The 22,728-nt window shown below is 43.4% G+C and overlaps 2 protein-coding genes across 6 annotated transcripts in view; one reads left to right on the top strand and one right to left on the bottom strand.

Annotated features, from left to right (window-relative positions):
- Positions 1-17,728, bottom strand: part of cpdp (CPD photolyase) — a 44,389-nt gene extending 26,661 nt beyond the window's left edge. The window contains exons 1-7 of one of the 3 annotated variants that reach the window (XM_061294954.1): positions 17,109-17,728; positions 16,616-16,914; positions 16,374-16,522; positions 15,315-15,497; positions 15,064-15,222; positions 12,803-13,001; positions 8,772-8,924 (exon numbers count right to left, since the gene is read on the bottom strand). In XM_061294954.1, coding sequence (XP_061150938.1) covers positions 8,772-8,924; positions 12,803-13,001; positions 15,064-15,222; positions 15,315-15,497; positions 16,374-16,522; positions 16,616-16,914; positions 17,109-17,131 — 1,165 coding nt within the window. In that variant the 5' untranslated portion in view covers positions 17,132-17,728. The remainder of the gene's footprint in view (positions 1-8,771; positions 8,925-12,802; positions 13,002-15,063; positions 15,223-15,314; positions 15,498-16,373; positions 16,523-16,615; positions 16,915-17,108) is intronic. The other 2 variants (XM_061294953.1, XM_061294951.1) reach the window with 2 other exon arrangements.
- A 34-nt stretch (positions 17,729-17,762) lies between these two features.
- Positions 17,763-22,488, top strand: LOC133165367 (UAP56-interacting factor-like). Of its 3 annotated transcripts, none has more exons than XM_061294956.1 (9): positions 17,763-17,965; positions 20,171-20,305; positions 20,364-20,500; positions 20,848-20,938; positions 21,076-21,132; positions 21,218-21,273; positions 21,377-21,451; positions 21,528-21,654; positions 21,766-22,488. In XM_061294956.1, the coding sequence occupies exons 2-9, from the start codon at positions 20,303-20,305 to the stop codon at positions 21,856-21,858; spliced, it is 639 nt and encodes a 212-aa protein (XP_061150940.1). In that variant the 5' UTR covers positions 17,763-17,965; positions 20,171-20,302; the 3' UTR covers positions 21,859-22,488. The 3 variants fall into 3 exon arrangements, with proteins under 3 accessions (XP_061150940.1, XP_061150942.1, XP_061150941.1); XM_061294958.1 differs by having other exon boundaries at positions 17,765-17,965; positions 20,892-20,938; XM_061294957.1 differs by lacking the exon at positions 20,171-20,305 and having other exon boundaries at positions 17,766-17,965; positions 20,892-20,938.
- Positions 22,489-22,728: the final 240 nt, after the last annotated feature.

Genomic DNA, 22,728 nt, shown 5'->3' with positions numbered 1-22,728 from the left:
CACTGTCAAACATGGTGGTGGCAGCATCATGGTTTGGGCCTGCTTTTCTTCAGCAAAGACAGGGAAGATGGCTAAAATTGATGGAAAGATGGATGGAGCCAAATACAGGATCATTCTGGAAGAAAACCTGTTGGAGTCTGCAAAAGACCTGAGACTGGGACGGAGATTTATCTTCCAACAGGACAATGATCCAAAACATAAAGCCAAATCTACAATGGAATGGTTCACAAATAGACATATCCAGGTGTTAGAATGGCCAAGTCAAAGTCCAGACCTGAATCCAATCGAGAATCTGTGGAAAGAGCTGAAGACTGCTGTTCACAAACGCTCTCCATCCAACGTCACTGAGCTCAAGCTGTTTTGCAAGGAAGAATACCCCAAAAAACAAATCTGTTTCATTCAAGATGGCGGTGCGTGCACACGCAGCGACCTCTCTATGTCCCGCTCGTGAGGTGTTTTGTTCGTTTAATGAGTGTTTGGCCGAAGGTTTTGTGTGTTCGTCTCGGCGTACTGAGTCGTGCTACAAGTACAGCAGGCAGGTTCTGCTCGACATCGGCGAAAGCAAGTTTTGTGGCGTTCTGGACTTTGAAGCGGGGACATTAAAGGAGCTCGGACTGCTCCGTCCTGAAACGTCGCCGGACTCGCCTGATGCTATTCTTCCCCCGGTTAGGGAGCGTCGGAAGCGGTGTGCGAGGAGGCTGAAGAGGGGCAAGCGCGGAGCTGTCCGGGCCAGGCTGGCGGCCAACCCAGCTCGCCCGGCCGTGCCTTCCATTCTTCTGGCGAATGTTCGATCGCTGGACAACAAAATGGATTATATTCGCCTGCTGAGATCTACGAACCGGACAGTGCGTAACTGCTGTGTGCTCGTGTTCACTTAGACTTGGTTGACTGTCAACATTCCGGACTCTGCTGTACATCTGGAGTGGCTAGCGTGCTATCGGGCGGACCGGGCCATTGTAAAAGGGGGAAAATCGCGAGGAGGTGGAATATGCGTCTACATCCGTGACGAATGGTGCCGGGACTCTGTGGTGGTATGCAAGCACTGCTCGCCACTGGCGGAGTTTGTGATCATTAAGTGTCGTTTTTTTTACCTGCCAAGGGAATTTACCGCGATTCTGCTAGTCGCGGTATACATCCCGCCTTCCAACATCGAAGGCGACAGGATCGCGGCTCTTAGTGAACTGTACCAGGCTGTCAGTGAACAACAGACGGCGCAACCTGACGGTTTCACCACCTTCGCTGGGGATTTTAATCCTGCTAACATGAAGTCTGTTTTTACGAGGCTTCACCAGCATGTTAATTTTCCAACACGTGGCGACAGCTTCCTGGACCTGGTCTACTCTTCACATAAAGGAGCTTTCAAAGCCGCCCCCCTACCCCATCTTGGACTTTCTGACCATATCACTGTTATGCTTTTGCCCGCATACAGACAAATGGTGAGAGCATCCAGGCCGGTTCGCAAGCGGGTACGGGTGTGGCCTGAGGGTGCCTCTGATGCGCTTCGTGACTGCTTTGGCACTACTGACTGGGACATGTTTAGGCGGGCTGCCACTTGCGACGATCGGACAGACATTGAGGAGTATACTGACTCTGTTTCCTCTTACATCACGAAGTGCATTGATGATGTGAGTCACTCGAAATCCATAGTCACTCGGGCTAACCGGAAGCCATGACTGACAGGGGCTGTCCTCGGGCTGCTGAGGGCCAGGGACAAAGCCTTCAGAGCGGGGGATGAGGCTGGCTTGAGGGCAGCGAGGGTTGAACTGTCCCGGGGCATCAAGGAGGCAAAAAAGGCGTTCTCTTGCAGGATTACCGCCCACTTCAAGGACAGCAAGGACGCACGGAGCCTTTGGCAGGGCACTCAGACCATCACGGACTATAAGCCCGCGCCGCAGAGCTGTGAGGGCGACATCCGTCTGCTCAACGATCTCAATCGCTTCTTTGCTCGCTTCAACGCTCAGAACAGCACTTCCCCGCTGAAGGCCCCTCCTCCTCCACAAGAGCAGCCCCTGTGCCTCTCTGCTGATAGCGTGAGGAGGGCGCTTGCCGCTATCAACACTCGTAAGGCGGCGGGCCCTGACAACATCCCGGGTCGAGCGCTTAAGGACTGCGCTGGGGCGCTGACGGGTGTCTACACGGACATCTTCAACATTTCCCTGCAGCAAGCCGTCGTCCCTTCGTGTTTCAAGGCTGCCACCATCGTACCTGTGCCGAAGACACCTGCCCCGTCCTGCTTCAATGACTACCGCCTCGTGGCACTGACGCCCATCATCATGAAGTGCTTTGAGCGGCTTGTCATGGACCACATCAGATCCATTCTACCCCCCACCATAGACCCCTTCCAGTTTGCGTACCGAGCCAAACGGTCCTCTGAGGATGCCATCTGCTCTGCCCTCCACTCGGCCCTCACCCACCTGGAGAGTAGGGACTCGTATGTGAGATTGCTGTTTGTGGACTTCAGTTCTGCCTTCAACACCATTGTGCCACAACGACTCATCTGCAAACTCGCCAAGCTGGGCCTCAGTACCTACCTCTGCAACTGGCTACTAGACTTCCTCAGTCAGAGACCTCAGGTGGTACGTGTTGGCGACAAGATCTCCGCCAGCATCACGCTGAGCACGGGGGCCCCCCAAGGCTGCGTGCTCAGTCCGCTGCTCTTCACCCTGCTGACGCATGACTGCGCTGCGACCTACAGCAACAACCGCATGGTGAAATTTGCTGACGACACGACTCTGATGGGTCTCATCACCAAGGGCGACGAGACTCTATACAGGTTGGAGGTTGACCGTCTGACCACGTGGTGCAAGGACAACAACCTCCTGCTGAACGTCAACAAGACCAAGGATTGTTGTTGACTTCCGGAAGGGTCACACCCAACACCTGCCGCTGACCATCGACGGTGCTGTGGTGGAGAGAGTGAGCAGCACCAGGTTCCTGGGGGTGTACATCAGTGAGGATCTCTCCTGGTCCACCAACACCGCATCACTGGCGAAGAAGGCCCAGCGCCGCCTGTACTTCCTGCGGAAACTCAGGCGAGCGTGTGCTATCCGGCCGTCATGACTACGTTTTACCGTAGCACCATTGAGAGCGTCCTCTCCTGTTGTATTGCTGTTTGGGGTGGTAGCTGCACTGAATACAACATGAAGGCCCTCCAGCGCGTAGTGAACACGGCTGGTAAGATTATTGGTGCTTCACTCCCCTCCTCGAAAGACATTTACACCTCCCATCTCACCCGCAAGGCGACCACGATTGTGAGTGACGTGAGTCACCCCGCTCACTCTTTGTTCGATCTTCTGCCCTCTGGGAAGAGGTACAGGAGCCTGCGCTCCCGCACCACCAGACTCACCAACAGCTTCATACTCCAGGCTGTTAGGATCCTGAACTCTCTCCCCCCTTCTGCGTAGCGTCCTGTACTTTTGCGCTATATTCTGACTGTCTGCTGTATGCACTCTTGCTCTGTTTTGCTCCTCTTATTTATTTATTGTGTTATTTGTTTATTTATTATTTATTCATCACTCTTATTATTCATTGGTTGTGCCTTCTTGTTTTTATTTTGTGTTGTTTGCTTGTATGTACGTCATGTATAATGTCTTGTCACCGTGGGATGGTGGAAACGTAATTTCGATTTCTTTGTGTGTCTTGGCATGTGAAGAGATTGACAATAAAGCAGACTTTGACTTTGAGCAAGCGACTTGCAGCTGTAATTGCAGCAAAAGGTGGCGCTACAAAGTATTAGCGCAAGGGGGCCGAATAATATTGCACGCCCCACTTTTCAGTTTTTTATTTGTTAAAAAGGTTTAAATTATCCAATCAATTTCGTTCCACTTCACGATTGTGTCTACTTGTTGTTGATTCTTGTTGTTCATGTTCATGATTCATGTTTTTGTTGCTGATTGAGATTAAAATTTTATATCTTTATGTTTGAAGCCTGAAATGTCGCGAAATGTTGAAAGGTTCAAGGGGGCCGAATACTTTCGCAAGGCACTGTAAAGTGTTGATCGCAATTTGGAGCCAGATCAATACCGTAAATTCCGGACTATAAGCCGTGACTTTTTTCCAAAATTTTGAACCCTGCGGCTTAAAGTCAGGTGCGGCTTATATAAGGATTTTTTTGTGATCTTTGTGATGACTTGATCACTTCAAGATTCAAGATTTAAGAGTTTTTTTAGTCGCCATGTTTGAGCGTGCCAAACAAGGAATTTGAGTTCGGTAAAACACACCCTCTGTTCAACATTTAGGTGACTAACAACACTCAGGACATGTGAAAAATGGCAAAAAAACCCCACAATTTTCACTTTTATACACTGCGGTATCTTGAAGAAAAAATACTATTTTGAAATACTACTCTGGCTGCTGCTTATTCTGGCTGTGTTGCTTGTGACTAGGCGTGTAAATCGCGGGTTTTGTCACGATACGATATATCAATACAAAGACGCACGATACGATATTTGCCGATATCTTAAAGCCTGCTGTGATTCAATCACGATACATCACGATATAGTGCTCTACGATCGATATAGAACAATATCCTGATTTATAACAATTCATACGCAAAATCAAAAAGGTACTGCAAACTCTTTATTTAGGAAATTACAAAGTGCTTCCAAACGAATGACTTGAAGCCCAAAGGCGAGCGAATTTCCTCGTCTTCTTGGACACTAGCCATAGCACCAGCCCAGGAGCCGCGTAGTTGTCGGCTCCCCTTTCACGTGCCTGCTCTGCTCACAACACAACACGCCGCGCACTTCTCCCGGAAAGAGGCAGCAAGCAACAATGAACTGGATTTCAAAATAAAGTCGCGTCTAATGTCCGAGGTCAAAAACGGGCGATATAGATCGATGTTTACTAGGGGTGTAACGATACATCGATACACATCGATTAATCGATATAATGCTCTACGATTTATTGGCATCGATGCTAAACGTAAACATCGATTTATATCGCCGCGTTTTAGACGCGACTTTATTTTGAAATCCAGTTCATTGTTTCTTGCTTCCTCTTTCCGGGAGCAGTGCGCCCGGCGTTGTTGTGTTGTGAGCAGAGCAGGCACGTGAAAGGGGAGTCGACAACTAGTACGCGGCTCCTGGGCTGGTGCTATGGCTAGTGTCTAAAAAGACGAGGAAATTTGCTCCCCTTTAGGCTTCAAGTCATTCGTTTGGAAGCACTTTGGATTCCAAAGAAAAGATGGCTCAACCGACAAGACACGTGCAGTTTGTAAATCCTGCCATGCGGTGATCAAATATTCAGGGAGCACAAATCTCGCCGCACATTTAAAGAAAATACACGACATCAAAGTTCAGTGTTAAAATAAGCACTTTGTATACTGCAATACTCTTGTAATTTCCTAAATAAAGAGTTTGCAGTACCTTGTTGATTTTGCGTATGAATTGTTATAAATCAGGATATTGTTCTATATTTTTTATTTAAAAAAAAAAAAAAATTAAAAAAAATAAAAAAATCGATCGTAGAGCACTATATCGCGATATATCGTGAATGAATCGCAGCAGGCTTTAAGATATCGGCAAATATCGTATCGTAGTTCTTTGTATCGATATTATATCGTATCGTGACAAAACCCGCAATTTACACCCCTAATGTTTACGTTTAGCATCGATGCCAACAAATCGTAGAGCATTATATCGATTAATCGATGTGTATCGATGAATCGTTACACCCCTACTTGTGACTATTATGAGCTTTAGTAGGAATGCATGCTAGGTGACCTGCGTCAAAGGGCTCTAAACCCTTTCTCTTACTCTGCCATGTGACTCAGAGATTACACAAAGCAGTGACGCTGTTTGGACCATCTGCATTGTATTAAAACCCAATCAATCAGCATTTAAATTAAATTCTTCTGACTTTTTGCTCATCAAAAACAAGTTGTAATGAACGTGAACTTTTAATGCATTTTATTCAGAAGGTTACTTTGAACCCCGAGGCTTAAATGGCGGCGCGGGGTATTTGTGGATTTTTACAGCCTCCAGGGGGCTCTCTAGCAGGAAGCAAGTCGCTCTTGCTTCTTATTCTTATTCTTATTTCTATTATTATATATATATTATATTATATTATAATATTATTATTTAAGAAATAATGGGCCGAAGACGACGTGCTAGTTTGTGTTTTGAACATTTCGCGCATCACGCACACACCCTCATGGAAAACACACGAAGAAATGCATTTGATGCAGCTTTTAAGTTAAAAGCAATCGATTTGGCTGTCAAAGATCTAGCTCTATTTCCCTAGAGCTTAAATGGCGGCGCGGCGTATTTATGGATTTTTACGGCCTCCGGGGCGCTCTAGCAGGAAGCAAGAGCGAGACAGACGAAGAAGAGATAATGCGTCGAAGAAGACGTTCTAGTTTGTCAAGACGGTTGCGTCACCCTTTTCTTTATTTCGTGGTCCCGTCTACTCTGGAGCTATACGTGTCGCTCGCTAGTTTAATATAATTTAGCGCTTCGTGCATGAATAAAATTAACATGAACAGACCCTCATCACACTCGAAGAAATGCATAAAAGCGACGACGATAGAGACTGAGAAAGTGTGAGGCGAAGGATATCTAACACTATTCCAATCGGACGCCGAGGAGGAAGGCTTCGATGGTTTGACCATTGCACAGGAGGAAGATGAAGACAATGAAGCTCTTTTTTTTACTTTTACTGGTATATTTTTTAACGAGCCCTGTTGGTGCTGTACTACCGTGTTGCTGCTGTGTTACAGTTTTTTTTTAATCCAGCCCTATTAGTCTTGTGTTACTTCCGTGTTGCTGCGGTATTACTGCCGCGTCACGGGCAGAGTTTGGAAAGAAATGTTAAGGTATGTTATTAAAACTTTAAAAAAGCTTTCTGTGTCCAGTCTTTCTTTGTTAATAACTCGCGTGCACACTTCCGTGTTGCTGCTGCGTCACAGGCAATCTTTAGAAAGACATGTTAAAGCATGTTATTAAAACATTAAAAAGGCTTTCTGTGAACGGTCTTTCTTTGTAAAAAACGCGTGTGCACGGCTTATAGTCCGGTGCGGCTTATATAAGAAAAAAACTAAAATATCCCCCAATTTCAGATGGTCCGGCTTATAGTCCGGTGCGGTTTATAGTCCGGAATTTACGATAACTAAAAATTAGGGGTGTAAATCGCGGGTTTTGTCACGATACGATATAATATCGATATAAAGAACTACGATACGATATTTGCCGATATCTTAAAGCCTGCTGCGATTCATTCACGATATATTGCGATATAGTGCTCTACGATCGATATATATATATTTTTTAATAAAAAATATAGAACAATATCCTGATTTATAACAATTCATACGCAAAATCAACAAGGTACTGCAAACTCTTTATTTAGGAAATTACAAGATTATTGTAGTATACAAATTGCTTACTTTAACACTGAACTTTGATGTCGTGTTTTTTCTTTAAATGTGCGGCGAGATTTGTGCTCCCTGAATATTTGATCACCGCATGGCAGGATTTACAAACTGCACGTGTCTTGTCCGTTGAGCCATCTTTTCTTTGGAATCCAAAGTGCTTCCAAACGAATGACTTGAAGCCTAAAGGGGAGCCAATTTCCTCGTCTTTTTGGACACTAGCCATAGCACCAGCCCAGGAGCCGCGTACTAGTTGTCGACTCCCCTTTCACGTGCAGCAACGCCGCGCACTGCTCCCTGCTCCCGGAAAGAGGAAGCAAGCAACAATGAACTGGATTTCAAAATAAAGTCGCGTCTAATGTCCGAGGTCAAACACGGCGATATAAATCGATGTTTACCTTTAGCATCGATGCCAATAAATCGTAGAGCATTATATCGATTAATCGATGTGTATCGATTAGGGGTGTAAATCGCGGGTTTTGTCACGATACATTATAATATCAATATAAACGATACATCGATACACCCCTACTAAAAATCTGTAGCCTAACAATTTCTAATTCTCAGAATTTTGAGAATAAAGTCAGAATTCTGAGTTTAAAGTCAGAAATTGAGAATTCTGACTTTAAAGTCAAAATTCTGACTTTATAATCAGAGTTCTGTATTCTGAGAAAAGTCTTTTTTTTTCTTCACTGGACTGCTCTTCAGTTGTTCACTGTAAATTTGAACTGGAGATCAATCTCTTATTCTACATCCCGGGATCACGAGCACCCCCTGCCATAAGGCTGGAGAACCTTTTTTCGTAACCTCCGAAGATCTCTTTTCAAAGCCGTTTTGTTCATCTAAAGAAATACGACGTTACAGACAGATGACAAAAAAACACAAGATATTATACGCACCAGCTCAACTACGGAAATTAATTAATATAGCCACAGTGTTTGAACACTTAAACAGCGACATGAAGACAGAGAGCAGTTCAGTCTAACTGCATAGCCTGTCAACATAGGGAGCCGTGTGATTACGCAATCTTCGGTTTTAAAATAACTATAAATATTCAGCGATTTTGGTTCAAAATGATACAAAATTATTGAAATTAAAAGGAAAATAACTTTATAATAAGAACAATAGAATTTGTTTTTCCCCTTTTCATGATGGCAGGGGAGGCATAGCCTCCTCTGACCGCATGTCCCTGGTAAAGTCCTTGTTTAACACTGTACATCAGTGTACTGCGTCTCCAAAAGTAACACTGCCACCTAGTGGCCTTTTATTCGATCAGTTTTTTAATCTTAATAAAAAAAGCTTTTACCTGTCAACTTTTTTTTGTACTTTTTTTTCAACCCCTCACGCAAAGTTATTCTTTCAGGCCGTAATTGGCAACAAGACTTAAAAGATCTCAACTGACCCTTCACACTGTCATAATTCTCGTTGTAAAAGCAGAAGTTGTCCGTCAGTTCTCTGCGCACCACCAGCTCTTCGATGAAGGGTGCGACTGATTGACTGGCGTCCTTCCCGCCACGCTGGACTTGCAGTGCCACACGCTGGGCAGACACGTGTCCTGATGGCATCAATCACAAAAAAAATCTGAACATCAGAAAGCAGCAGTGAACGACCCTTTATGCTATATCACAGATTGAAACACAATTACCGTAATTTTCGGACTATAAATCGCGTTTTTTTTCATAGTTTGGGTGAGGGGGCGACTTATAATAAGGAGCGACTTATGTGTTTTTTTTTCAAAAATTTTCCCCCCCAAAAAAAGTGGAACCGCAATGTAGCAAGGGATTACTGCAATTTGAATTTCAAGTGACGTCAGCAGCGCGACGCGGCGTGGCGCGGCGGTTGTTTACATAAAGGACAAAGATTGACTCGACGGAGCTCTCTTTCACTGTCCATGGACGGTGGATGGGGCTCGGACAATAGTTTTACGCACTCCCGGTCCTACTCTACCGAGCTGTCTTTCACCTCCGTGGATGGAAGTCGAGGGCCGGCGCTCGGCCGGGTGGATGTCCGGGGACGGTGGATGAGGCTCGGTCATGGGTTTTACGCACGCCCGGTCCTATTCTATGGAGCTCTCTTCCACTTCCGTGGCTGGAAGTCCACACCGCCACAAGCCTGGAAGTTTGTTTTGTTAAATAAAGAGCCGTTTACCAAACCCACGTTTTTCCTTGAACTTTGTTAACGCGACAATATAGTTATATAGTACCGTTTTTTTCCATGTATAATGCGCCCCCATGTATAATACGCACCCTAAAAATGGCATGTTGATGCTGGAAAAAAGCCTGTACCCAAGTATAATACGCACCCAAATTTTGACTCCTACTTAAGTCCGTAAACGTAAGATTATTTCAGAAAAAAGATCATCTTTGGGAACAACCGGATGTTATTCTGCCGCTGAATATCACTGCGCATGCGCTAGCAAACTCAATAGCAAAGAAATGTTTCGGATTTGTGTAGGGTACATTGTGACAGCAAACGAGCAGGTGATCGAGCAAGCGTCTGATACGAGAGCATTGTGTTCGTATGGAGCGTGTTTGAAGTGAACAGCAGAGAAGAAAGCGCATCTGTAATGGCGGCCTCCGTATGATATATCTGTAATGGCGGCCTCCGTATGATATCCTGATAAAAAAAATAAAAATAAAAAAATTGTACCCATGTATAATGCGCACCCCAGACAATAAATTAGTTACGTTTTGCGCATTATACATGGAAAAAACGGTATATCTGTGGAATAACGACGAGGCTGACGTCAGGGCGCGCGCGCGGCGTTGTTGACAAAGGACGAGGAATTTGATCGATGGATTTAATGATTTAGAGTGCACAGATGGTTTGATAAGACTATTGCTTATATAATAGTTATCCATCCATCCATTTTCTGAACCGCTTAGTCCCCACGGGGGTCGCGGGTGTGCTGGAGCCTATCTCAGCTGTCATCGGGCAGTAGGCGGGGGACACCCTGAACCGGTTGCCAGCCAATCGCAGGGCACACAGAGACAAACAACCATCCGCACTCGCACTCACACCTAGGGACAATTTGGAGTCTTCAATCGGCCTATCAAGCATGTTTTTGGGTTGTGGGAGGAAACCGGAGTGCCCGGAGAAAACCCACGCGGGCCCGGGGAGAACATGCAAACTCCACACAGGGAGGGCCGGAGGTGGAATCGAACCCGCACCCTCCTAACTGTGAGGCGGACGTGCTACCCAGCGCGCCACCGAGCCGCCTATAATAGTTATTTGATATCTAATTTATATATCTTTATATGGGCCTGTGGAATATTTTGAAGTGCAAGCGCCGTCAGTTGCGCACACCCATTGTTGACAAAGGACGATCGATGGATTTAATGATTTGGAGTGACATGGTTTGATAACATTATTGCTTATATAATAGTTACCGTAATTTTCGGACTTTAAGTCGCGTTTTTTTTCATAGTTTGGGTGGGGGGGCGACTTATACTCAGGAGCGATTTATATGGTTTTTTTTTTCAAAAATTTTCAAAAAAAAACAAAAGTGAAACCGCGAAAAACGAACCGCAATGTAGCAAGGGATTACTGTAATTTGAATTTCAAGTGACGACAGCAGCGCAACGTCGCGTCAGCAGCAGCTCGTCGAGTCAATCTTTGTCCTTTATGTAAACAACCGCCGCGCTGCTGACGCAGCGTCGCAACAACACGTGAGCAACAACAGGCTAAACGTTAGGTATGCTAACGTGACATAAACACAAACTAAGAGCTGAGAACGGCCCTGACGTAAAATTCAGAGTTATTAAAAAAACTATTACATAAATAACACGTTAATAAAACCATCTGCGTCACGCCAATTCATTAAATCCATCAATCGTCCTTTGTCAACAATGCGTGCGCGCCGCTGACGGCTCTTGCACTTCAAAATATTCCACAGGGCCATATAACGATATATAAATTAGATATCAAATAACTATTATATAAGCAATAATGTTATCAAACCATCTGTGCACTCTAAATCATTAGCTGCTGACGCGACGTTGCGCTGCTGACACGCGACTGCGACGTCGCGTCGCGCTGCTGACGTCAGCATGCCCATTTCCCGTGACTCCCGCTTCAAGATGGTGGACAGGTCTGCACGTCGTCAACCAGCTAAAGCGATCATCTAGTGTTTCTATGTATCTCTATAAAGCCAAATCCCAAAGTAGTAGTAGAAGAAGAAGGCGAGGCTGACGTCAGGGCGCTCGCGCGGCGATGTTGACAAAGGACGAGGAATTTGATCGATGGATTTAATGATTTAGAGTGCACAGATGGTTTGATAACATTATTGCTTATATAATAATTATTTGATATATAATTTATATATCGTTATATGGGCCTGTGGAATATTTTGAAGTGCAAGAGCCGTCAGCGGCGCGCACGCATTGTTGACAAAGGCCGATTGATGGATTTAATGAATTGGAGTGACACAGATGGTTTTATTAACGTGTTATTTATGTAATAGTTTTTTTTAATAACTCTGAATTTCGCGTCAGGGTCGTTCTCAGCTCTTAGTTTGTGTATATGTCACGTTAGCATACCTATCGTTTAGCCTGTTGTTGCTCGTTCATGACTGTTCTTGGTGTTGGATTTTGTCAAATAAATTGCCCCCCAAAATGCGACTTATACTCCGAAGCGATTTATATATGTTTTTTTTCACTTTTTTGGGCATTTTATGGCTGATGCGACTTATACTCCGGAGCGATTTATAGTCCGAAAATTACGGTAAATGTGTTAAGCCTGCGAGAGGCGTAAAACCAGAACACAAATATTTCTCTGTGGTCTATTCATATCACAGATTTTTTATCTGCCACGGTTGGTCTGGAACATATTTTCCCGCGATAAAAAAAGGGTTCAATGGTAGAACTGAACCGTGCTTATGGCACGTGGATGCAAGAGACAAGCACTTCTGCCTCTTCATGATACACCGCTGAGACCATTGGCTCTCTGGAGAAATCAATAGAAGAGCACCGTGACACAAACAATCCAGCGGTTTGAGGCAAAGAGACAAGCCGCATGATGGCGCGGGAAACTGCCACACAGTCGCATTCTGGATAGAGGCGGCGGAGAGAGACGGCATCGTTGGGCTAGCTAGAGATCCATTTACGCTGAATGCCATTTTATTGAGTGAGCCCCATTCCGAAGCACTTTAAAGCTGTTGTACAGGTGTTAAAATTTTTTTTTTGCATTCTGAGGGAGCAAAAACAGACTGGGTTTTAAAATTTCAATCCGTTTCTTTATTTACAATAAGTAGATGCTGTATTTTGTACAGTAGTATTTTGACTCACAAGTGAATCGATTTTTTTTTAAGATACGGACCGTCATTTGGATGATTTCTTGTCTTGAGTTCCGAGCACAAATGTGGGTTTCAGAAAGCACGGTGAAGCATTGAATATATAAGTGTTGAACTTGTGTTTCTTCAGGGTTTCTACTAACCAAAGCGGATCCAAGGAGAGAGTTGGCTGAGCGCAGCAATGTTGGGGTCATTACGGTGAGTGCCGAACAGTTTGAGGCGAACGTCGATGAAGGATTCCAACATTGCCATTCCCGACATGGTGCCTGGCTGGGCCCACTTCGGCTCGTCCACGGTTCTGTCCACCTGCAGTGAAGCCACTGTTTTGGCCCAATCTACTAGCTGCAGGGAAGAGAGGGGGGGGGGGGGGGGGGAATGTGATTACATCGGTTCAGTCAGGAGTAGATTAACATTGTAATCATTGAGGAAAAACAAAAGATGTAATCTTGTTAAATTTGTGATTATATTAATAATATTTTACAGAGGGAAGATAGTCATAATTTTTCAATAAATAACATTAAACTTAAACCAATGGTTCTTAACCTGGGTTCGATCGAACCGGTTCGGTGAGTCAGTCTCAGGGGTTTGACAGAGGTCCTGTGGAGGTCCGAACACACCGATCTATCATGTAAATTTCTGATGACGCATATCTGAACTGGTCTCGCAAAAGGCAACAGCAGAAGTGACACTGAATTGCAGGTGTGTAATTTGTCGTGAGTTCATGCACTATGTTGGTTTTGTTCTTTGAACAAGGTGATGTTCATGCATGGCTCATTTTGTGCACCAGTAAAAAAGGATGTCTTGAATTTGAAAAAAATAATTTTATTTTTCAGTAAAGAGGTGTTCAGTAGGGGTGTAAATCGCGGGTTTTGTCACGATACGATATAATATCGATACAAAGAACTACGATACGATATTTGCCGATATCCTAAAGCCTGCTGCGATTCATTCACGATATATCGCGATATAGTGCTCTACGATCGATTTTTTTTTTTTTTTTAATAAAAAATATAGAGCAATAACCTGATTTATAACAATTCATACGCAAAATCAACAAGGTACTGCAAACTCTTTATTTAGGAGATTACAAGAGTATTGTAGTATACAAAGTGCTTATTTTAACACTGAACTTTGATGTCGTGTTTTTTCTTTAAATGTGCGGCGAGATTTGTGCTCCCTGAATATTTGATCACTGCATGGCAGGATTTACAAACTGCACATGTCTTGTCCGTTGAGCCATCTTTTCTTTGGAATCCAAAGTGCTTCCAAACGGATGACTTGAAGCCTAAAGGGGAGCAAATTTCCTCGTCTTTTTGGACACTAGCCATAGCACCAGCCCAGGAGCCGCGTACTAGTTGTCGACTTCCCTTTCACGTGCAGCAACGCCGCGCACTGCTCCCTGCTCCCGGAAAGAGGAAGCAAGCAACAACGAACTGGATTTCAAAATAAAGTCGCGTCTAATGTCCGAGGTCAAACACGGCGATATAAATCGATGTTTACGTTTAGCATCGATGCCAATAAATCGTAGAGCATTATATCGATTAATCGATGTGTATCGATTAGGGGTGTAAATCGCGGGTTTTGTCACGATACATTATAATATCAATATAAAGAACTGCGATACGATATTTGCCGATATCTTAAAGCCTGCTGCGATTCATTCACGATATATTGCGATATTGTGCTCTACGATCGATTTTTTTTTTTTAATAAAAAATATAGAACAATATCCTGATTTATAACAATTCATACGCAAAATCAACAAGGTACTGCAAACTCTTTATTTAGGAAATTACAAGAGTATTGTAGTATACAAATTGCTTACTTTAACACTGAACTTTGATGTCGTGTTTTTTCTTTAAATGTGCGGCGAGATTTGTGCTCCCTGAATATTTGATCACCGCATGGCAGGATTTACAAACTGCACGTGTCTTGTCCGTTGAGCCATCTTTTCTTTGGAATCCAAAGTGCTTCCAAACGAATGACTTGAAGCCTAAAGGGGAGCAAATTTCCTCGTCTTTTTGGACACTAGCCATACCACCAGCCCAGGAGCTGCGTACTAGTTGTCGCCTCCCCTTTCACGTGCGTGCTCTGCTCACAACACAACACGCGCAGTGCGCTCCCGGAAAGAGGAAGCAAGCAACAATGAACTGGATTTCAAAATAAAGTCGCGTCTAATGTCCGAGGTCAAACACGCCGATATAAATCGATGTTTACCTTTAGCATCGATGCCAATAAATTGTAGAGCATTGTATCGATTAATCGATGTGTATCCCCTAGTGTTCAGTGAATGCGCATATGAAACTAGCGGGGTTCAATACCTCCAACAAGGTTAAGAACCACTGCCCTAAACCTAATACATTTCTGAAATAATACCACACAAGAGAACAGTGTTTGAACTTACTTTAGTGGTTTTTGTTGCCGCGTGGGGGTGCTTCTCAACCACAGGAAAATCAGTAAGGAACTCTGGTAAAAGTTTTGTAATTTTTCCCCGGATTGTCCTGGCAGCATATTCAAGTTTAGGAGATGCTACCCAGCACGGAACAATGTTGTGGGCATCAACCTGGAGAACAAAATCAAGTGCCCAATTAAAAATGACAGTAAAGTAAGTTTAGAAAATATTCTGGGAATTTCAGGTAAGCCAAATCCAGTTACCTGAATGAGTGGAACATCATCTGGAAGAGCCTTTTTGACATCATCCAACCACTTGAGAGGCTCCCTGAGAGGTGAAAAGTCCGTCACGACTGCCCCAAAGCCGCGCTCGGACACAAAGCCAGACAGCAATTTGGCCGCAGAGCCGTGTAGCAAATGGAACTGGATGTCTAGAGATTTGCATTCCTGTGTGATGACAATGGCAATGAAATATACTAAAATTATTAATGTGGACAGATTGCTACAGGTTTGGCTATGTTTGAAATATATTGTTCTAAATAGGGGTGTAACGATACATCGATACACATCGATTAATCGATATAACGCTCTACGATTTATTGGCATCGATGCTAAACGTAAACATCGATTTATATCGCCGTGTTTGACCTCGGACATTAGACGCGACTTTATTTTGAAATCCAGTTCATTGTTGCTTGCTTCCTCTTTCCGGGAGCAGTGCGCGGCGTGTTGTGTTCTGAGCAGAGCAGGCACGTGAAAGGGGAGTTGACAACTAGTACGCGGCTCCTGGGCTGGTGCTATGGCTAGTGTCCAAAGTGACGAGGAAATTTGCTCCCCTTTAGGCTTTAAGTCATTCGTTTGGAAGCACTTTGGATTCCAAAGAAAATATGGCTCAACGGACAAGACACGTGCAGTTTGTAAATCCTGCCATGCGGTGATCAAATATTCAGGGAGCACAAATCTCGCCGCACATTTAAAGAAAAAACACGACATCAAAGTTCAGTGTTAAAATAAGCACTTTGTATATACTACAATACTCTTGTAATTTCCTAAATAAAGAGTTTGCAGTACCTTGTTGATTTTGCGTAGGAATTGTTATAAATCAGGTTATTGTTCTATATTTTTTATTAAAAAAAAAAAAAAATCGATCGTAGAGCACTATATCGCGCTATATCGTGAATGAATTGCAGCAGGCTTTAGGATATCGGCAAATATCGTATCGTAGTTCCTTGTATCAATATTATATCGTATCGTGACAAAACCCGCGATTTACACCCCTAGTTCTAAATGACGCAGTGCTAAATATAGATCTAGTTGTTGTACCTTTTCAACTTCTTCCAGACCTTTCAGCATGAAACTGTAATGTCTCAGGGTGGACAACTCTGATTTGGGGACAAGCAAGCAGACACAAACATGCAGAGGCAGGTTCTTTTTCATGGCAAGGTGTTGGGCGTGGATCAATGCCCAGTTATCTAAAGAAAAAGAAATGTCAATGTGTTATTAAAATGATTAAAAAGAGGAGCTGAATGCTTTTTTTTTCTCAGTGCATGCAATCATGTGTTAACCTTGTACTCTCTGGTCCCTTAGCATCCAATAGAGGACCCCTTCTGAGTCCCGCTTTGCCTCTTGCGTGTCTGATATAAATCGTACACGTTTCTTGTTGACTTTCATGTCCTTGTTGTCATCTCTCTGTTGTTTGACAAGGTCTTGCAGCCATCCTGACGCTTTCACCTTATTACCTTCCGTAGTGGAGGCCAACTTCAGCTGCTTAGCACTGCACTCAGCAGCAGCGGCCCCAGCTGCTTTGCGCTTTTTGCCTGACATGATTGTAGTGAATGACTTGGTAAGGAAAGAAAAAAATGAGCTGTGAAATGAGAAGATAAATGAGAAAATAGAATACAGCATTAGAAAACAATACAATACATTATAAGAAAAAATAAAAATTCAACAGAACGCACAACACTAAAAACTGACGATAAAATAGTAACAACTATTCCTATGTACATATGCAAAAGACTTTCATTTAAGCAGTGAGCGTTTACTCGTGTTCCAACTTACGTCCTTGTAACACGATGCCTCATGCACGGTGAAAATAAGGTAAAAAAGAAAGTCGTCCAAATCGAGAATACAGTATTTTCGAATTAAGTCCAATGCGCATTCGTTTGTGTTTTCGAACGTTCAAAATGAAGCGGCGAGTGGTTTGCGTTTAAACAAGAATTTACGATTGAGTAATGACGTAAATATTTTGTAACACCCTGGGTTCCGTTCTATTTGGCGAGACGCGACTACTTGCATTCAGCCAGATTGAGCGAAGTCCCGCATAAAAAAAATCTGTAATGTGCCGCGGCTTGGTAGCATCCCTTCAACGTCCGGGAAGTGAAGGAGCTGACAAGGGATTCTTCCCTCTGCTTTCTACCTCTCAATGAAGTCAATGAAGTGCTGCAGTATGAAAAAAATGAGCTACATTGCTTAACTACCTCTCATTTTGCTGTAAAATTAGAGTGACTACTAAAAACAGATTCCTTCAGCATGTTTGGCCCACATCTGCCATGATGCTGTTTACTTTGGTTTTTAGTTGTTCCGTACTTTTTTTCCCCTTTTTTTGTAATCTATCTCGCTAACTAGCCTGTTTTTAGCTATGACAGACTAAATGGGACGCAGCCGAACCCACTTCCGGGTTACATTCTAAACTTCATCATCCACAATCCAACAATAATGTTCGCGCATGCGTAGCACAATTTACGTTCGGGTGGCGGGGACGGTCTTGGACAATAATTCAGCTTGAAAGGGTTCACAGCATAAAACGTCACGATTTATTTTTATTTATTTTATGCGTTTGTTCGCGCTTCCCTTTGGGACGAATGAACGCAATTTTAAAGAGCCGTTGGTTCGCGATAAAGTGGACATGTCATTAGGTAAGGTCCTCAGCATGGATGCCTAAAAATGGATCCCTCGCTGTTGCTGTCAGTCAACTGGGCTCAGTTAATTTATTTAACTTATTAGTACGCCGTTTTACTCACACATGCAATTATATTAGACTGGAAGAAAAACAAGTGCATACATTTTGTTGATGATTAGATACATTGCAAAGGAAGGCCACCAGGGCCGGTTCTAGGAATGCGCATAAGAGGGGACAGTCAGAAATGTGAAGGGGGCATGTATTTTATTTTATTTTTTTTACACATTTTTATGACTGTTTGTGTTTTCATCACGGCAGTTGTTAGCTGTGTGCCCAGATCTCAACCTGGAGAAGTGGATTGCACTCTGTCAGGCCTCTACACTAAGACCTGTCCAGCTTGGGTTGCTCTTAGGGTCACTGAGGCACGCAAACCCCCTGACCACAATAAAGTGGCAATCTCTCAGGGGGTGGGGGGGAGATAAAATATAATATGAATGTTATATTAACTATTATTTGAGTTGTCGTGAATCATTAGTTAATAGGGGTGTAACGATTCATCGATACACATCGATTAATCGATATAATGCTCTACGATTTATTGGCATCGATGCTAAACGTAAACATCGATTTATATCGCCGTGTTTGACCTCGGACATTAGACGCGACTTCATTTTGAAATCCAGTTCATTGTTGCTTGCTTCCTCTTTCCGGGAGCAGTGCGCGCGGCGTTGTTGTGTTGTGAGCAGAGCAGGCGCGTGAAAGGAGAGTCGACAACTAGTACGCGGCTCCTGGGCTGGTGCTATGGCTAGTGTCCAAAAAGACGAGTTAATTTGCTCCCCTTTAGGCTTCAAGTCATTCGTTTGGAAGCACTTTGGATTCCAAAGAAAAGATGGCTCAACGGACAAGACACGTGCAGTTTGTAAATCCTGCCATGCGGTGACCAAATATTCAGGGTCCACAAATCTCGCCGCACATTTAAAGAAAAAACACGACATCAAAGTTCTGTGTTAAAATAAGCACTTTGTGTACTACAATACTCTTGTAATTTCCTAAATAAAGAGTTTGCAGTACCTTGTTGATTTTGCGTATGAATTGTTATAAATCAGGATATTGTTCTATATTTTTTATTAAAAAAAAAAAATCGATCGTAGAGCACTATATCGTGATATATCGTGAATGAATCGCAGCAGGCTTTAAGATATCGGCAAATATCGTATCGTAGTTCTTTGTATCGATATGATATCGTATCGTCACAAAACCCGCGATTTACACCCCTATTAGTTAATCATTAATCAATAGGGGTGTAACGATTCATCGATACACATCGATTAATCGATCTAATGCTCTACGATTTGTTGGCATCGATGCAAAACGTAAACATCGATCTATATCGCCCGTTTTTGACCTCGGACATTAGACGCGACTTTATTTTGAAATCCAGTTCATTGTTGCTTGCTTCCTCTTTCCGGGAGCAGTGCGCGGCATGTTGTGTTGTGAGCAGAGCAGGCACGTGAAAGGGGAGCCGACAACTACGCGGCTCCTGGGCTGGTGCTATGGCTAGTGTCCAAGAAGACGGAGAAATTCGCTCCTCTTTGGGCTTCAAGTCATTTCCTAAATTAAGAGTTTGCAGTACCTTGTTGATTTTGCGTATGAATTGTTATAAATCAGGATATTGTTCTATATCGATCGTAGAGCACTATATCGTGATGTATCGTGAATGAATCACAGCAGGCTTAAAGATATTGGCAAATATCGTATCGTGGTTCTTTGTATCAATATGATATCGTATCGTGACAAAACCCGCGATTTACACGCCTATTAATCAATAAAGCAGACTTTGACATCACGGGTCATTAGGGCGAGTTTGGTGGAGTTTTTACTGCTTCTTCCAACTCCTACCACGCTGAGTGTAACTTGACACTCTGGTTGCGTCTTGCCTCATTTGCATACTCACAGTGATTGGATGTTTAAGGAGGGGCCCGAAGTCCTGACAGCAGGCTGTGTGAGGACACGCACCGCACCGACATGAGAGAAGAGACGTGTGTTTCTATCAGCGGATTTTTCACTTCTAAAAGTTTGATTCGAGGGGGCAGGACATCTGTTTGAGGGGGCATTGCCCCCTCTTGCCCCTGCGTAGAGCCGGCCCTGAAGGCCACTTCTATGACTTTTTGTGACTCTACCAGTCTCTGTTAACATTGCTCTTCGGTTTGATTTTTGGCAGATGACATAATTCGGTTGAATAAAAAAGAGCAACACACAAAAAGGAAACAACCCTACAAAAGTCAACGAACATGTCGTCGGCAAAGGACTCCTGTAACACAAGGAAACATGAAAACTTGGTCCATAAACAGCAATGGTATATTTCTTCTTAATATTGCCTTGTCGGCACATCCGTACCTACTATTACGTTGCAGGCGGCGTGTTCCGAGGTGGAGGAGGAGCAGCAACTAAATGAAGAACTCGGGTCATGCCAGGTGTGCAGAGAGGTCAGGGGGTCGTTATCCGTCCGGCAGCTCAAAAGAATACGACCCTCCTCAGGCGACCCAGTCAGGTGACTTCTAACAGGACGTAACCCTATTCACACCCTTTCATCCCTTACATGTAGTAATGATCATTGCGGACCACAAAGTTTGGGTGATAAATTATTCACTTTGAGTAACGTGACATGGACAACTTGCTTTTTGGTTATTTTGTCACGTGACCAAACATACAAGAATTAGATAATTAAATAGAATGTGAATTATTAAATTTTGGCATCATTATTTCATGTATGAGCCATAAATACACAAAAGCATTACAACTGTTCAATAAACGGCAGTATTATTAGTTGTTTTTCATAGAGTGAAAATTTTTTGCAAAAGAGCCAACCTTTTTTTCAATACAATCACCGCATTGAAGGAAATGTTGGGACTTCTGCTTTGTACACAAATGTCACCAACAAGGACTCCAGTGGAACGCCAGTCAACAGATCATTTCAACTGCGGCAAAGGTGAGAAAACCTTTGCTACTATCATCATCTACCACATCTACCAAAGCTGATTAGAGTGGACCTCTTATTGGTTGTTTTACAAAAATCAGATACTGTATATTGAACGGCATTCATTTTTCTGTCTTCCTATCATGAAGACATCTTCCTTCTGTGCATCAGACAGATGCATGCCAGGCAACATTTCTTCATCACAGGTGGTAGGATGAGTGTGTCTGATGATGAATCCAAACATTGTGTCAGAACCAGTTATTTAACATGCGTTTTTTTACTCCACATCAGGTGCAAACTTTGGCGCAGGAGCTAAATTCTCACACCCTTAACATCAGAACTCGACCGTGAGTTGTTGTTCAATATCATTGCTGTCGGGCAAAATCCTTACATCTCCAAACTGACTACTGATTAGGAAATCAAAAAGCATCGATTGTATTTATCCATTAGGTGGCGGGCATCAACAAGTAGCACTGGATTCTTGACTGTTTCCATAGACAATCCCACGGCCATTACTCAGCCTGAGTAAGACTCATGCAACACAGAACAATTCTGACACACAGAAGGCTAATGACTTGTTTGACCTGGTTTCTCTCCATAGGCCTCCTTCTGCTTGGACTCTGCACGCCATGACGGCTCGCTTGGCCATAAGTAACGTGGAAACTTCAGAGACGAAAATTCCAAAGGGAGTTCCTCTCAAATTTGACATCAACAGTGTTGGGAAACCAGTAAGTTATATAACTTGCACGTTGACCTGAGGCTGGCAGTTTTAGGGTGAGCCTAAAATTCACTTCATGAGTTAACACGTCACACTTTTTTTCTTTTTATCCTCCCAAAAGCAAACGTCAATGGCTTTGAATGAAAGATTCCGCATCTTCAAAGAACGACGTTCACAAATAAGTAAAGGCAAAAGATTTGTTATAGTGGACTAGGCTTCAGGAAGAACGAAAGCCCACAGAAGCCCAATACTTCTACATGTGCGGACTCATTTACTCACCAACCCCCCCCCCCCAAGTGTCAACTGAGAACAAAACACAACGATGTGGATTCCTGTAGACATTTTATACAGTTTGTACCTTCAACCATTGATGTTTCTGTTGCTGATGTACTAAGAACTGCAATGTCCATCTATCCATTTTCTGTGCCGCTTGTCCCCACGGGGGTCGCAGGCGTGCTGGAGCCTATCCCAGCAGTCATCGAGCAGCCAATCGCAGGGCACACAGAGACGGACAACCATCCGCACTCACACGTACGGGCAATTCAGAGTGCTCAATCGGCCTACCAAGCATGTTTTTGGGATGTGGGAGGAAACTGGAGTGCCCGGAGAAAACCCACGCGGGCACGGGGAGAACATGCAAACTGAACCGCAATGTATTTTTTTGTTTGTTTGTACAATTTCATCAATTCAATGACATTCCTTGTCATATTTTCATTTGACTCCGTTCAACTTTATACAACAAACTGGAGCTGAAGCAAAGCACAATACATAAAATGATAAAATATAACAAAAGCTAAAAGTGGCTCAAAGAGATTAAATAAAAATATTCCTTGTCACATTTTCATTTGACTCAGTTCAACTTTATACAACAAACTGGAGCTGAAGCAAAGCACAATACATAAAATGATAAAATATAACAAAAGCTAAAAGTGGCTCAAATAGATTAAATAAAAATATACTTTGAAACCCAAACAAATCCAATTGACACTGCAGCTCCTTTTACTGTCGCAGTCTATGTAAGCTGGCTGCTTTGCTGCAAATAAAATGACATCTGAAATTAAATTTTGCCAATATTATATTTGAC

The sequence above is a fragment of the Syngnathus typhle genome, linkage group LG13, assembly GCF_033458585.1.
Source record: "Syngnathus typhle isolate RoL2023-S1 ecotype Sweden linkage group LG13, RoL_Styp_1.0, whole genome shotgun sequence".
Taxonomy (NCBI): domain Eukaryota; kingdom Metazoa; phylum Chordata; class Actinopteri; order Syngnathiformes; family Syngnathidae; genus Syngnathus; species Syngnathus typhle.
The sequence above is the reverse complement of the archived record's forward strand: the minus strand, read 5'-3'. Positions and strand labels throughout refer to the sequence as shown.

Bases quoted from the DNA above. Each gene is read 5' to 3' on its own strand.
- LOC133165367 (XM_061294956.1), top strand. The intron at 20,501-20,847 runs GTGACTTCTAAC...ACCGCATTGAAG, and splicing joins TCCTCAGGCGACCCAGTCAG to GAAATGTTGGGACTTCTGCT. The intron at 20,939-21,075 runs GTGAGAAAACCT...CCTATCATGAAG, and splicing joins TCATTTCAACTGCGGCAAAG to ACATCTTCCTTCTGTGCATC.